Genomic DNA, 17483 nt, shown 5'->3' on the forward strand with positions numbered 1-17483 from the left:
ATTTTTTTGACAGAGGTAAAACATAAAGAGACGGAGAGAGAGAAAACCAACTCATAGCAAGAAATAACATGTGTCCATCTCTAAGATCATCCAGATATTTTTTTTGTTTTCCATTCATGTGGGCTTTTTGGACCGTGCTTGCATTTTCGGTCCATTAAGCCAACCCATTATAACACTACATCAAAACAAATGCTTCTAATTGCAACCCAAATAAAACACAAAAAAAGGACTTTTAATATATTAAGTATCGGGGGGTTCAAGTATCATGCGAATGGGAGCATTTAGCAATGGATCTTCTTAACACTTGGTTGGGTCTTAAGACCCACAACCCGTTTTTCTTGGCCCGCTCGGTTTAGATGTAATTGAGAGCAATGAAGAGACAAAGAAAAAAATCCTATCCATTCATCTTTTCCTTTACCATGAGTTCCACTCGATTTTCTCAACTCCCCGTCAATGTTGTCGCTCAATAAGGATATTCGCTCAAGTCATCAAATCGTATCCGTTCATTATCGGGAATGGCTTCTTCATCTGCGGTCAGGTACTGTCATTTTCAATTGTTGTTTTCTTTTGTACTTTTCGACGACATGAGGGACCATTTCATATTACTTTGAAGTCTGAATCTATTTGTGGATAATATAGTATACTGTAGATTCATCTGTAACATGTACTTTAGGGAAATAAATTAATACTTTTTGTCAGTTATACACATAAATAGTTGATTAGGTTAAAGTTTGCTTTCTTAGTGTTTCAAAAATTGACAAAAGTTATACCATTAGGTGAAAATAATTAATTGCTCTATATGCGAAACCTATAGAGATTCTGAAAGCCTGACTCTGGAAGCAAGTTTCTTCAGATGTGGATTTAATCGGTGTTTAAAAAGAAATATCTGAAGTGGAAGCCCAATATAGCAGGAGGGGTGGGAGCCATCGTAGCAGTGCCCTCATTTAATCGGTGTTTAAAAAGTAATATCTGAAGGGAGGCGTAAATATCAAAAGTTGAATGCTATAGTTGTCCTAGATTTTAACATTTGTCTAAAAATGTTGTAGTTCATCTATTCAAATAAGAGGCTAATGTTTTTGACGAAGACGAAAATTCAATTGTGTTAGAAAAAACTACGTTGAATTTAAAGATCAACAAATCTCTAATTTTGTTTTGGTGATAACAAAGTATATAAGAGGATCATTTACTTCCTATTGTGTGTTAAGATGTGTAGAGCATATTAGTAGTGGTCTAACGACTCAAGGCACCATATCTCTACCGAGAACCTTGAAACATTGGGTATGTTGCTCACATTTATTATATAGCACATTCATAGTTGATGTTAATAGTCAAATATTGAATTAGATATGACATAGACATGTATTTATAATTGTGTACAATTCTAACCTTATAATCTGGTTTTATAAGATTGGCTTAAGTCCATGTCAAATTATAACGGTGAATGTGAGACTGGCCACTCACAGAGTCACACTTAAGCTGAACAAATTATACATCTAGCTAGATATTTATACTATTTTGAAACACAAAATCAATATATTAAAAATGTGCAAAATTAATATATAATACCGCAAATAATAAATACCTATAATTTTTTTCCTGGTAAACTAAAGACATCCTCCACGCACAACTGCAATTAACCTCTTCTAGATATAACTGAAATATTATTCGGAATATTAATAAATAGTACCAAATAAAGTAAAATTACAAATAATGTTTTAAGTTTAGCATGACAACCAATTGTCTAATACATAAACTAAACATATAGTTATTCAATCTTAGTAAAATATCCAGTCCAACATAAATTTAAATAAAACTGCAAATAGCAACATAAACTCCAAGCGACCGCTTCTACATCCAGATGTAGTGATACCTACGCATGTCTATCTGAAAAATATATAGAATGAAATAAGACCTTCACTGTTAATTGTTTATGAATAAAAGGTGTAACACTCAAATTATATCAATTATCTTGATAACTTTTATAATTTAAGGTCACTTTGAGGTGAGCTTTTCACAAAGACAAACAACAGTGGTGGAGCTAGTATAAAAAATTGGGAGGACCGCTATGAATATAAATCGAATACGCAAAAATAAAATAGTAAAAAAATTATATTGAGAATGTGTCCAATATGAATATCTCAAAACTAGTCACAAGATAGACTATTACCATTTTTCATAAATATTATGAAATATAAGTTATGTTAAGTCATGGGTAAACTTCATACTCCAACAAAAATTTAAACTTCATTTTTTTTTTATACACAGGGTACATTGTCAATTATACAAGTTGTTCCATAGAGATAGTCATATTAACTCACCTCTTCTTTGAGACGAGCATTTTCAAGACAAAGTTGTTCCATGTTTTCATGATTCTTACAAAATGGACGACCACATGTTATGCAAAGAGTATTCTCCAATTGTTCCTTCAACTGGATGTTCTCATTGCGGAGTCTTTCATTTTCAGCACGAAGTTCATTGTAAGTTGCTTTCTCATTTTGAGACTAGAGGTCATAATAAATAAATAAATTATTAGTGTGTCTATATACCACTTGGTAAATCATGTAAAATACTTTTGTCATTAAAATGAAAAACATCTTACTAATAAAAATGAAAATATATGTACCTTTTTCATGGTCCTTTTGTTTTGAAACCAAAACTGCACTTGGGTTGGGGTAAGTCCGACCTCTTTTGCTATCTCACCTCTTTGGATCGCAGTCGGATGATCGATTGTCCTAAATATTCTTTATTTTGAAAGAAGAAAAAAAAAAGATCCCAAGTATGTGAGAAAATATAGAAAGAACTATTGAATAACACACAAGAAAAAATTGAAACATATAATTTATGAACCACAAATCTATTAATAATAATAATAATAATAATAATAATAATATTGTCCATATATTTTAATTTTTCAAAATAATAACAATACATTATGATTTTTTTATTTAATAATAATTTTTTATTAAATTAAATTATAATCAAATTATTTTTAAATTTTATTATTTAACATACACACACACACTTGGTCATTTTATTTAAATTTTTTAAATAATATAATAATATATTATAAATATATTTTTATTATTTAATAATAATTTTATTATACTAATTATAATAATATGTTTTTTTTTTTATTTCATGTTCGCGATTCGGGGTCGATCGGTTTTGAGGTAAAAACTCATTTGATTCAAAGATAAAGTTACACGCGCTTATTACAAAGTTAGTTTGGTTTATTTTGGATAAGTTTTTGGATATCCAAATTAAAAATTGTAGTCTTTTTATTAAATATTAATATTATAAAAATACAATAAAATATGTTAAAAAAAAATATTACCGAATGTTAGGTTAAAAATATGGGTGTTCAAATCCGATCCGATTCAACGATTTTCACAAAATAACATATCTAAACACATCCAAACATATTTGGGTTTATGCGGTTTGAGATTTTTTGATCGGTTTGAGATTTTAATTTGTCTTGATTTGAATTTGAACACCCCGAATTTTAACCTCGACGGAGGCATGCGTTGTTTTTCGTAATAATTGATTTAAAAAATAGGAGCGCTGAACCCATATGAGTTGGTGCATTGTATTGGCTTGGGACCTGAGAGTGTGCTCCTCTTGAGATCTGAGGTTCGATTATCTCTAGTGCCAATTTGAATGAGTTAATTTAGCTTCTTAAAAAAAAAAACAAATAGGAGCGCCGCCATCCACCCAGACTAGAGATCTAAGCTTAACCATCTCGGGTGGCGTATAGGATCTTGGACATGAATAATATTGTAATCCAAATCGATAGGATCTAGCTAATTAATAGTGGATTGGATGCAAAATCATTAGTCAAAATATAATGAGGGATGCAAAATTCAACAGAATTTTATTAATTGGGTTGGATCTATTACAAGGGATTAAGGACTAAGGTGTAGTCCTCCTCTTTTATATATTTTTGTTTTATTTTTTAAATAAACTTTTGAGATATAGGTATAAAATGGGGGTGATTAAAGGTTCAACAATAATGCAAATTTAATACTCTTTCACAGGCTAATAAAATGAATTTAAAAAAAAAAATCTAAGAAATTTTTCGCAAGTAAAGGATTAGTTGTCTTACTCTTCCAGTCTACTTGTTTGAATGACAGAATGACGTTTGATTCCTCTTTTTGTTTTGTTAGAGCCTTCTTGTTGAGCATCAGCTATGTTTCTTGACAAGTCCATCTCTAGTTCAAAAAACTTGACTTTTTTTTTTATCTCTTTTGACCTAAAAAAATCAAAGGATGGGAAAATGACCTAAAAAAAATAGTGAGTAGTACTTGTAAAGAATTTGCTGCCTCAAAATATAGAAAAAAGTATATTCATTTGATAATATCAAGTATAATTAATTTTACTCAATTTAACGTTGAAATTCCTAAAATATCATTTAAATATTATATTTAAAATAATTAAAAAAGTCTTTTGACGGTTTCTTTTGATGGAAAAAAAGTCTTATTATAAAAAATATGATTAAAAAGTCAAATGTATTTAGGTCAATATTTGATCAAATATATTTGAGATTTTAATTAACTTATATTTAAGACAACAATGGGTATAGTCCCCGCGAGCATAGTTCGATGAGTAGGAACATTGCATATAAATGTCAAGGTCGGGGTTTGAACCCTAGTACTCTCGGTTATTCACTTTAAAAAGTATAAGTTTTATTAATCAGGGTTAATTAGTGTTTATCATCCGGTAATGTTAGGTAATTTTGGTATACACCTTAATATTTTTTCAATTACCCAACATGTAATGTCAAGATTCTTCCTTTTTAGTCCGTCATTGAATATGTTGGCTTAAAAATCCGTCCTTTTACACTTGTAATATTAGCGAATTTTGGTTTACCCCCTCACTAAACATGTCATGTCATCATTTATGAGAAATTTGAAGGCAACATATTCCATGAGGGGATAAAAGGAAGAAATTCTTGACATTACATGGGGTAATAAAAAAAATGTTACAAGGGGTAACTAAAATTTGTGAACATTACAAGGGGTAAACACTATTTTACCCTATTAATTGATATCTCTATTCTGGATTGGCTAGAGCTCAATACATTCAAGGCCCAAATATTCAACTCATAATAGTAAAAGAATAGTCATTTCATGGTATTATTCATTATGATAGTCACGTAGTGGAATTGTCACTCTTCATTCATATTCATGCATGATGTTTCCTTTAAATGCACCTATGCATCAGCACTCAAGGTACACACAGTTCACTCAATTCATACACATTCCCCTTAAGCAAATATTGACTTCAGCGTTAATATTTATGCAGGTATTTGTCCCCTCTGTGCTTGAAGCTCTTAACCATAACAAACAACACCTTAGTCTCACCAAATGAGTTGTTTTGTTCTGCCTATTCAAAGCAGTGGCGTCGTCTATGGACTTGTAACTTTCCTATAAGTCTTCTTGAATCCACCAAGCTACCATTTTTTCTTCAACACCAACAGCTCCAATGCAGGATCACGAACAACCTGTAGCAAAACTCCAGCCACAAAACAAACCTTTGCCCAACAGTCACTCAACGCCAACTCAATTCCTATTAATTTCATTCAAACACCCTTTAGGAATGGAAGAGAGAGAAAACCAACTGATAGCAAAAAATAACAAGTGTCCATCTCTAAGATCATCCACATATTTTGTTTGTTTACCATTCATGCGGGCTTTTTGGACCGTGCTTGCGTTTTCGGTCCATTAAGCCAACTCATTAGAACACTACATCAAAACAAATTCTTCTAATTGCAACCTAAAATCCTATGTGTCACTGCTTAGAGATTGACCATCGAAAGAGGCGCAGTGTTATTCGTCGATCCGACGTTGAAACTTATTGCTCACTGTTATATATGAGTCATTTTTTTATCAAATTTTTTTGACAGAGGTAAAACATAAAGAGACGGAGAGAGAGAAAACCAACTCATAGCAAGAAATAACATGTGTCCATCTCTAAGATCATCCAGATATTTTTTTTGTTTTCCATTCATGTGGGCTTTTTGGACCGTGCTTGCATTTTCGGTCCATTAAGCCAACCCATTATAACACTACATCAAAACAAATGCTTCTAATTGCAACCCAAATAAAACACAAAAAAAGGACTTTTAATATATTAAGTATCGGGGGGTTCAAGTATCATGCGAATGGGAGCATTTAGCAATGGATCTTCTTAACACTTGGTTGGGTCTTAAGACCCACAACCCGTTTTTCTTGGCCCGCTCGGTTTAGATGTAATTGAGAGCAATGAAGAGACAAAGAAAAAAATCCTATCCATTCATCTTTTCCTTTACCATGAGTTCCACTCGATTTTCTCAACTCCCCGTCAATGTTGTCGCTCAATAAGGATATTCGCTCAAGTCATCAAATCGTATCCGTTCATTATCGGGAATGGCTTCTTCATCTGCGGTCAGGTACTGTCATTTTCAATTGTTGTTTTCTTTTGTACTTTTCGACGACATGAGGGACCATTTCATATTACTTTGAAGTCTGAATCTATTTGTGGATAATATAGTATACTGTAGATTCATCTGTAACATGTACTTTAGGGAAATAAATTAATACTTTTTGTCAGTTATACACATAAATAGTTGATTAGGTTAAAGTTTGCTTTCTTAGTGTTTCAAAAATTGACAAAAGTTATACCATTAGGTGAAAATAATTAATTGCTCTATATGCGAAACCTATAGAGATTCTGAAAGCCTGACTCTGGAAGCAAGTTTCTTCAGATGTGGATTTAATCGGTGTTTAAAAAGAAATATCTGAAGTGGAAGCCCAATATAGCAGGAGGGGTGGGAGCCATCGTAGCAGTGCCCTCATTTAATCGGTGTTTAAAAAGTAATATCTGAAGGGAGGCGTAAATATCAAAAGTTGAATGCTATAGTTGTCCTAGATTTTAACATTTGTCTAAAAATGTTGTAGTTCATCTATTCAAATAAGAGGCTAATGTTTTTGACGAAGACGAAAATTCAATTGTGTTAGAAAAAACTACGTTGAATTTAAAGATCAACAAATCTCTAATTTTGTTTTGGTGATAACAAAGTATATAAGAGGATCATTTACTTCCTATTGTGTGTTAAGATGTGTAGAGCATATTAGTAGTGGTCTAACGACTCAAGGCACCATATCTCTACCGAGAACCTTGAAACATTGGGTATGTTGCTCACATTTATTATATAGCACATTCATAGTTGATGTTAATAGTCAAATATTGAATTAGATATGACATAGACATGTATTTATAATTGTGTACAATTCTAACCTTATAATCTGGTTTTATAAGATTGGCTTAAGTCCATGTCAAATTATAACGGTGAATGTGAGACTGGCCACTCACAGAGTCACACTTAAGCTGAACAAATTATACATCTAGCTAGATATTTATACTATTTTGAAACACAAAATCAATATATTAAAAATGTGCAAAATTAATATATAATACCGCAAATAATAAATACCTATAATTTTTTTCCTGGTAAACTAAAGACATCCTTCACGCACAACTGCAATTAACCTCTTCTAGATATAACTGAAATATTATTCGGAATATTAATAAATAGTACCAAATAAAGTAAAATTACAAATAATGTTTTAAGTTTAGCATGACAACCAATTGTCTAATACATAAACTAAACATATAGTTATTCAATCTTAGTAAAATATCCAGTCCAACATAAATTTAAATAAAACTGCAAATAGCAACATAAACTCCAAGCGACCGCTTCTACATCCAGATGTAGTGATACCTACGCATGTCTATCTGAAAAATATATAGAATGAAATAAGACCTTCACTGTTAATTGTTTATGAATAAAAGGTGTAACACTCAAATTATATCAATTATCTTGATAACTTTTATAATTTAAGGTCACTTTGAGGTGAGCTTTTCACAAAGACAAACAACAGTGGTGGAGCTAGTATAAAAAATTGGGAGGACCGCTATGAATATAAATCGAATACGCAAAAATAAAATAGTAAAAAAATTATATTGAGAATGTGTCCAATATGAATATCTCAAAACTAGTCACAAGATAGACTATTACCATTTTTCATAAATATTATGAAATATAAGTTATGTTAAGTCATGGGTAAACTTCATACTCCAACAAAAATTTAAACTTCATTTTTTTTTTATACACAGGGTACATTGTCAATTATACAAGTTGTTCCATAGAGATAGTCATATTAACTCACCTCTTCTTTGAGACGAGCATTTTCAAGACAAAGTTGTTCCATGTTTTCATGATTCTTACAAAATGGACGACCACATGTTATGCAAAGAGTATTCTCCAATTGTTCCTTCAACTGGATGTTCTCATTGCGGAGTCTTTCATTTTCAGCACGAAGTTCATTGTAAGTTGCTTTCTCATTTTGAGACTAGAGGTCATAATAAATAAATAAATTATTAGTGTGTCTATATACCACTTGGTAAATCATGTAAAATACTTTTGTCATTAAAATGAAAAACATCTTACTAATAAAAATGAAAATATATGTACCTTTTTCATGGTCCTTTTGTTTTGAAACCAAAACTGCACTTGGGTTGGGGTAAGTCCGACCTCTTTTGCTATCTCACCTCTTTGGATCGCAGTCGGATGATCGATTGTCCTAAATATTCTTTATTTTGAAAGAAGAAAAAAAAAAAGATCCCAAGTATGTGAGAAAATATAGAAAGAACTATTGAATAACACACAAGAAAAAATTGAAACATATAATTTATGAACCACAAATCTATTAATAATAATAATAATAATAATAATAATAATAATATTGTCCATATATTTTAATTTTTCAAAATAATAACAATACATTATGATTTTTTTATTTAATAATAATTTTTTATTAAATTAAATTATAATCAAATTATTTTTAAATTTTATTATTTAACATACACACACACACTTGGTCATTTTATTTAAATTTTTTAAATAATATAATAATATATTATAAATATATTTTTATTATTTAATAATAATTTTATTATACTAATTATAATAATATGTTTTTTTTTTTTATTTCATGTTCGCGATTCGGGGTCGATCGGTTTTGAGGTAAAAACTCATTTGATTCAAAGATAAAGTTACACGCGCTTATTACAAAGTTAGTTTGGTTTATTTTGGATAAGTTTTTGGATATCCAAATTAAAAATTGTAGTCTTTTTATTAAATATTAATATTATAAAAATACAATAAAATATGTTAAAAAAAAATATTACCGAATGTTAGGTTAAAAATATGGGTGTTCAAATCCGATCCGATTCAACGATTTTCACAAAATAACATATCTAAACACATCCAAACATATTTGGGTTTATGCGGTTTGAGATATTTTGATCGGTTTGAGATTTTAATTTGTCTTGATTTGAATTTGAACACCCCGAATTTTAACCTCGACGGAGGCATGCGTTGTTTTTCGTAATAATTGATTTAAAAAATAGGAGCGCTGAACCCATATGAGTTGGTGCATTGTATTGGCTTGGGACCTGAGAGTGTGCTCCTCTTGAGATCTGAGGTTCGATTATCTCTAGTGCCAATTTGAATGAGTTAATTTAGCTTCTTAAAAAAAAAAACAAATAGGAGCGCCGCCATCCACCCAGACTAGAGATCTAAGCTTAACCATCTCGGGTGGCGTATAGGATCTTGGACATGAATAATATTGTAATCCAAATCGATAGGATCTAGCTAATTAATAGTGGATTGGATGCAAAATCATTAGTCAAAATATAATGAGGGATGCAAAATTCAACAGAATTTTATTAATTGGGTTGGATCTATTACAAGGGATTAAGGACTAAGGTGTAGTCCTCCTCTTTTATATATTTTTGTTTTATTTTTTAAATAAACTTTTGAGATATAGGTATAAAATGGGGGTGATTAAAGGTTCAACAATAATGCAAATTTAATACTCTTTCACAGGCTAATAAAATGAATTTAAAAAAAAAAAATCTAAGAAATTTTTCGCAAGTAAAGGATTAGTTGTCTTACTCTTCCAGTCTACTTGTTTGAATGACAGAATGACGTTTGATTCCTCTTTTTGTTTTGTTAGAGCCTTCTTGTTGAGCATCAGCTATGTTTCTTGACAAGTCCATCTCTAGTTCAAAAAACTTGACTTTTTTTTTTATCTCTTTTGACCTAAAAAAATCAAAGGATGGGAAAATGACCTAAAAAAAATAGTGAGTAGTACTTATAAAGAATTTGCTGCCTCAAAATATAGAAAAAAGTATATTCATTTGATAATATCAAGTATAATTAATTTTACTCAATTTAACGTTGAAATTCCTAAAATATCATTTAAATATTATATTTAAAATAATTAAAAAAGTCTTTTGACGGTTTCTTTTGATGGAAAAAAAGTCTTATTATAAAAAATATGATTAAAAAGTCAAATGTATTTAGGTCAATATTTGATCAAATATATTTGAGATTTTAATTAACTTATATTTAAGACAACAATGGGTATAGTCCCCGCGAGCATAGTTCGATGAGTAGGAACATTGCATATAAATGTCAAGGTCGGGGTTTGAACCCTAGTACTCTCGGTTATTCACTTTAAAAAGTATAAGTTTTATTAATCAGGGTTAATTAGTGTTTATCATCCGGTAATGTTAGGTAATTTTGGTATACACCTTAATATTTTTTCAATTACCCAACATGTAATGTCAAGATTCTTCCTTTTTAGTCCGTCATTGAATATGTTGGCTTAAAAATCCGTCCTTTTACACTTGTAATATTAGCGAATTTTGGTTTACCCCCTCACTAAACATGTCATGTCATCATTTATGAGAAATTTGAAGGCAACATATTCCATGAGGGGATAAAAGGAAGAAATTCTTGACATTACATGGGGTAATAAAAAAAATGTTACAAGGGGTAACTAAAATTTGTGAACATTACAAGGGGTAAACACTATTTTACCCTATTAATTGATATCTCTATTCTGGATTGGCTAGAGCTCAATACATTCAAGGCCCAAATATTCAACTCATAATAGTAAAAGAATAGTCATTTCATGGTATTATTCATTATGATAGTCACGTAGTGGAATTGTCACTCTTCATTCATATTCATGCATGATGTTTCCTTTAAATGCACCTATGCATCAGCACTCAAGGTACACACAGTTCACTCAATTCATACACATTCCCCTTAAGCAAATATTGACTTCAGCGTTAATATTTATGCAGGTATTTGTCCCCTCTGTGCTTGAAGCTCTTAACCATAACAAACAACACCTTAGTCTCACCAAATGAGTTGTTTTGTTCTGCCTATTCAAAGCAGTGGCGTCGTCTATGGACTTGTAACTTTCCTATAAGTCTTCTTGAATCCACCAAGCTACCATTTTTTCTTCAACACCAACAGCTCCAATGCAGGATCACGAACAACCTGTAGCAAAACTCCAGCCACAAAACAAACCTTTGCCCAACAGTCACTCAACGCCAACTCAATTCCTATTAATTTCATTCAAACACCCTTTAGGAATGGAAGAGAGAGAAAACCAACTGATAGCAAAAAATAACAAGTGTCCATCTCTAAGATCATCCACATATTTTGTTTGTTTACCATTCATGCGGGCTTTTTGGACCGTGCTTGCGTTTTCGGTCCATTAAGCCAACTCATTAGAACACTACATCAAAACAAATTCTTCTAATTGCAACCTAAAATCCTATGTGTCACTGCTTAGAGATTGACCATCGAAAGAGGTGCAGTGTTATTCGTCGATCCGACGTTGAAACTTATTGCTCACTGTTATATATGAGTCATTTTTTTATCAAATTTTTTTGACAGAGGTAAAACATAAAGAGACGGAGAGAGAGAAAACCAACTCATAGCAAGAAATAACATGTGTCCATCTCTAAGATCATCCAGATATTTTTTTTGTTTTCCATTCATGTGGGCTTTTTGGACCGTGCTTGCATTTTCGGTCCATTAAGCCAACCCATTATAACACTACATCAAAACAAATGCTTCTAATTGCAACCCAAATAAAACACAAAAAAAGGACTTTTAATATATTAAGTATCGGGGGGTTCAAGTATCATGCGAATGGGAGCATTTAGCAATGGATCTTCTTAACACTTGGTTGGGTCTTAAGACCCACAATGTAACGACCCAAAATTTAGTATTCGTTATTTAATTATTTTATTACGCGATGGCGTGGTTTATAATTAAATTATTAAGCGGCGAATAATCATTTAGCGAGAACGTAAGTTAATGAGCGGGAAGTTATGTTGATTGAGCCTTGGGGCGTGTAAGTGGTTATTGGGCTTAGCCAATTGGGCTTTGATCCATGAGAATAGAGAGAGCTATAAGTAGCAAGTCAACCATGAATAGTCTCATAAGTTACAATTCCATGAGAAGTTCAAGAGCTTAGCTAGGGCAAGGAGCTCATGAGGGAGAGGAAGAGCTCGTGGGAGAGAAAGAGAAGAGCAAGCTTGTGGATTCGTCGAGCTAAGGTACGAGAGTTAGATTACATATTCGTGAGTGATTCGAAAGAGGGGAGGATGTCGATTCTTCCATTCCCAAACTCTTTCCACTCTATTTTCTTGTGGGTTTTGTGGGTGATTTTCTTAATGGAAAATGGATTCTTTTGATCCTAACATGTGTAGTGAACTCATGGTAGATGAGGTAAACAACTTTGGGGAGTTGAAAATGGGAATATGTAGATGTTTGATCAATGATTTGCATGTTTATGCAACTTTGCTTATTTTGCAAGAAATTGGCATGATTTTGATTGTTTGATGTATTTGGATGTTTGGAAGGGATGATTAATGTTCCTTGATACCATATATGCTTGAATTAGCTGTTTATAAGAATTTATAACATGTCTAGATGAATTTTTGAGTTGATTTAAGGTTAAACCGCCTTAGATAACTCAAGAACAGATATTCTGTTCTGGTGTAGTTCGCTAAGCGACCAGGAGTTCGCTGTAGCGAACATGTTCGCTGAAGCTCGCCAAAGCTCGCCATGAGCAGGTGACTTCCTGGTGAGGTTCGCCAAGTCTCGCTAAGGCTTCGCTTAGCGAAGGCCTCTGTGACAGCAATTGTTGTTGATGTTTCTAAGTGTGTTTAGGCACTTGTAACATGGTTTAATGGTATCCTTACATGATTGTTGATACATGTTGATACTGTTAATACTTATTGTTAATCGTTATATGATTGATAAACGTGTATGCAATAAGTTGTAGCTTAAAGTGAGCAATGTGATGTTTTAGCATTAATTTGCAATGTTAAGGAAATGATGTGTGTTTTATAACATAAGTGTAAATGAAACTTTATGTGTATAAAAATGGTTAAACAGATAATTATCATGTGAATAATTATGATTTGAGTGATAGGATATTGTGTTATCCTAATGTGTTAGATGTTGGAATTGTGTTTCCGCATTCATAATGAGTAGCTTCGAGCTAGAAATATCATATTGATGATATGTGCAAACATACATGCATTCATGTATATATATGTTGAAATTGGAAACTTGGGTTCCAATAGATTTAAATGGATTTTTGAGTCCATAAGGAAGCCGAGGATCGGATTAGATGAATCCATAAGATCTAGAGCTGCTATCCGGCAAGATGTAAAACTGTTAACTTATCCATAAGGGATATGAAGGTTTGGTAAGTTCCGAACAATCCGGCAAGATGTAAAACTGTTAACTTATCCATAAGGGATATGAAGGTTTGGTAAGTTCCGAACAATCCGGCAAGATGTAAAACTGTTAACTTATCCATAAGGGATATGAAGGTTTGGTAAGTTCCGAACAATCCGGCAAGATGTAAAACTGTTAACTTATCCATGAGGGATATGAAGGCAATTGGTACCACATGCATTAGTCGTGTCTAGGGATGACATGACATTGGATAATTGGCATTAGATGCATTAGGGTAAATGCACATGTATTTGATAATTGTTATGTGACATTATCTGATTGGATTGTAATGTGTTTTCCGTATGTGTTAAGCTTTGGTATTTACTAATTGTTTAATACTGTGATTGTTGCCATGTCTTGGTATGTGAGTAGAGTCCGTCATGACTATAAAATGAACAAGTGTAGAGTCCGTCATGACTATAAAATGAACACTTTGGTAGTGTCCGAGAAGACGTGAAACTATATGATTGGTGTGTTTGTAAATGAATGATTAATTGGTAGTCGTATTTGACGATGCATGTGCGTGAGTTAGAAATGTATGATAGCGTGTGAAGTGTGTAGTATACTACTCACACTTATATTTATGTTTATGTTTTCTAACTCTCTGCTTTGTGTTAATTGCTGGACCTTTGGGGGTCCAGGTTGACAGGTTATGTGTTAGCCTCGTCCGAGTGCAATGGTGAAGCTCTGCTCTGATTGGGACACGGGAAAAAGGGGTTTTTATATGTATATGCATGTAGTCCTCTTAGTATACTCTGTTGGCCTTAAGCTTTCATTTGAAAAGTATCCGTTTTGTATAACTAATAACGCATCGTTCGATGCGAGGTTTTGTTTTTAGTTCATTCGAATATTTTACTAGATAAATGTATTAGTATTATCTTTGAATGAAGTTTGTGATATTCAAACCAGCGCTTTATAAATCAGATTTTCAATTTTTCCGCTGCGTATTTTCGAAAAAGATTTTATAAAGGCAGAGTTAATTAAATAACGGGTTTGGGTGTTACAAAGTGGTATCAGAGCAGTTGTCTTCGGACTGTGAGGTTAGGTATCAATCAGAGCCGGTCTGTGCATTCAGATCGAGTGAGCGTGTGTGCCAGTTGTGTCTGTCTTTTCTTGTTGTGTGTACTTGATGCGATTGATACTTATCATTGTTATAAGTTATCAAGTCAAGTAGTGGTTGAGTATTTTTATGCTTAAAGTTTTAAAAATTTGTGTGGTTTGAACTTTTGGTTTGTAGATGCTTATTGCTAATAGTTGATGATCCAGCATGATGTAAAACTGCATGTGATGAAGATTTTGTTGAAAACATAAGATTATTTTCTTTTGAGTAAGTGAAAATGAATTTTTCACTAGAGTGAGAAAGGAGTAGGATGTAAGTAGATCCTAATGTGTGTTGTTATATGTTTGTTTATAACATGTGGTAGATTGATTACTAGTACTTAGTGTGGTTCTTTAATTGAACTATGTGAATGTATTCTCATGATGAGAACTTGTTTTAGAACATGCTATGTTTTATACATGTTTGAGTAGATGTTGTAAGTAAGCGGGCAAATGAAATGTAATGCATGTACTTGACTTGATGTCTTGTGTACATGGATGTTTCATTGTCTTACATATAGTTTAGTTATAAATATATGTATTGACATGTTGTTGTGTTTATGTATGCTAGTTGTTACGTAGGTTGTTACATTAGCATAGATGGGAATAGTGTGTTTATGTATTTTGTAGTGGTGTGTATGTCAAAAGGACTGCACCGGGGTTTTGAGTAGATGTTTAGATATCTTACCTTATGTTTACCCTTTGCATACGACATGCATGTGAATGCTGTCGGTATTAGATTTCTCTTGGGAGGAATAGATTTGGAATCGATAGGACGGTTAGGTGCTTACACCGGATGTTCTAGTGGAAGTGTAAAGGTGGGTTTGAGATAAGTGGGGGAGAAGATTTTGTCTCTCCAGGATGTTTCGAACGCGAGGAGTAAGGACGAATAGAGATGTTCTCGAAGTGGAGTTCTTATTTGGAGAATATTTTGGAGGAAGTATCAGATGATCATTTCGGAGTGAGTCGGAATGAAGTTGTTTAGCCGTAGGGAGAATGTGGCCATTGGGGAACGATGGAGCAGATTGAATGTTAAGTGAACACCGTTGCTGGGAAACGGAGAAGACGTGTGCGTCAAGGGTAAGAAAACCTAGTGATGATCATACGACGAGTATGCGAATGGTGGGTACCTTGAGGGTTAAGTTAAGTGGGAGATTGATGTCAAGGATTGGAGGTGTGGTTAGGGAACTGAAAACCCGATTACAATAAGTGGGACTGGTGGTGTTTCTAGCGGAACTCGTAGCAAGAATGTTCCATTGTTTGGTTGTCTTTCACTTGATGGTTCATCCTCAAAGAGGAGGAAGAGTGATAAAGATGGAAGCTTTGTTGATGAAAAGTTTTCAGAGGAATCTGATGAGAGTTGTGTTGGAATCAACAAGACGGAGATCATGGTTGTTTGGAAATCAACTTTTGATAGTAGCTGAGATTAAATATGGAATTACTAGGTGATCGAGAAGAGCCTAGGAAGGATTTATAGCGGCTGAGTGTGTTAGAACCGAGTAGTCATTTCTTGGAAAGATTTGAGAAGCTTAGAAATTAGATGTGAAGGTTGGAGAACCGTTAGTGTTATTTAACCAAGGAAAAAGAAGTGAATTCTCAGAAGTAGATGAGAATGGGATTAAGAAATACCGTGTTAGAAATTGGTATACTTGTTAAGTTATCGAGTGGTAGTGGATTGTACGAGTAGTAGAGTTATTCCGAGATGGAAATGGGATAACAATTTGATGGATTTTATAAGAGTTTGTCGAGAAGGAAATATTTTCATTTAGATGGTGATCGGACAATTAGTGTCGAGGGTGGATGAACCTTTGGAGGTTGAAATAAAGCTAAGTGTGAAGTGTCGTATTTGAATAATTGGAAATAAGAAAGTATCAGAGAGAGTGTTTTGTACCATTCGGAAGTAAGAATGAGATTGACAACGACTTATTGGAAAAGTCGGTGGAGACTAAGTGATGTTGGGAACATCGTATATGTTAGAGTAGTATAGTAATACTATGTGGTAAGGAAATGAAATATTTTGGATATTTTCATCATGGACGATGAAATGATAGTTAGTCGACGAGTGACTTAAGATAATATATTTTTGGAACGTGTTAAGAACTTTGAGAAGTTGGACAACAAATGAGTGTAGAAGTTATGCTACCGAATGAATGGTTGGAGTGAGATTCGACGCAGTTAAGAACTTATGGAATTTGGAAAGTTGTGAAGTATGCAACAGAAGGGTCTTTCGGAGTATTTTGGGTTAAGTGGTTTTGTTTTGGAGTGGTGCTGCGAGTACCGTAAGATGTTAAGTTGAAATTTTAAGTAGTTTGATAAGAATGATTTATACCGTTGTCACGATTGTTGACTATCTATCGACAAATCGAGGGATTAGCTATCCTTGATCTATTGTTGGTAGTAAACTTCATTGTGTAGATTGGAATAAACTGATTTTGTCAGACTTGGTTTGTTTGGAATTTGAATGATTGTTGGTGTGAATCCGGAAGAAGTGTTATTTTGACCGGAGATGGTATAAGGAATACCCAGGGAAGTAAAATGATTCGGAAAAGTGACGTATAGGATTGCTTTGCCGCCATCATGGGCGAATTTGCATGAAGTGTTTTGTATGTTTTGGTTAAGGTAGTATGAGGAAACCCATTGGTTAGAATGTAAGTTGGAATTAGAAAGTCGGATGAGAGAGTTCATCCGAGGTTGTTCTTAGTCGAGCCATTTTCGAGGGCGAAAATAT

General features: G+C 32.9%; 1 protein-coding gene across 1 annotated transcript in view; it reads right to left on the reverse strand.

Annotated features, from left to right (window-relative positions):
* The window catches only part of LOC123886057 (putative golgin subfamily A member 6-like protein 3), a 34572-nt gene that overhangs the window by 12213 nt on the left and 4876 nt on the right, over positions 1 to 17483 (reverse strand). The window contains exons 3-4 of the mRNA XM_045935396.1: positions 8208 to 8390; positions 2319 to 2501 (exon numbers count right to left, since the gene is read on the reverse strand). Coding sequence (XP_045791352.1) covers positions 2319 to 2501; positions 8208 to 8390 — 366 coding nt within the window. The remainder of the gene's footprint in view (positions 1 to 2318; positions 2502 to 8207; positions 8391 to 17483) is intronic.

The sequence above is a fragment of the Trifolium pratense genome, linkage group LG5, assembly GCF_020283565.1.
Source record: "Trifolium pratense cultivar HEN17-A07 linkage group LG5, ARS_RC_1.1, whole genome shotgun sequence".
NCBI lineage: Eukaryota > Viridiplantae > Streptophyta > Magnoliopsida > Fabales > Fabaceae > Trifolium > Trifolium pratense.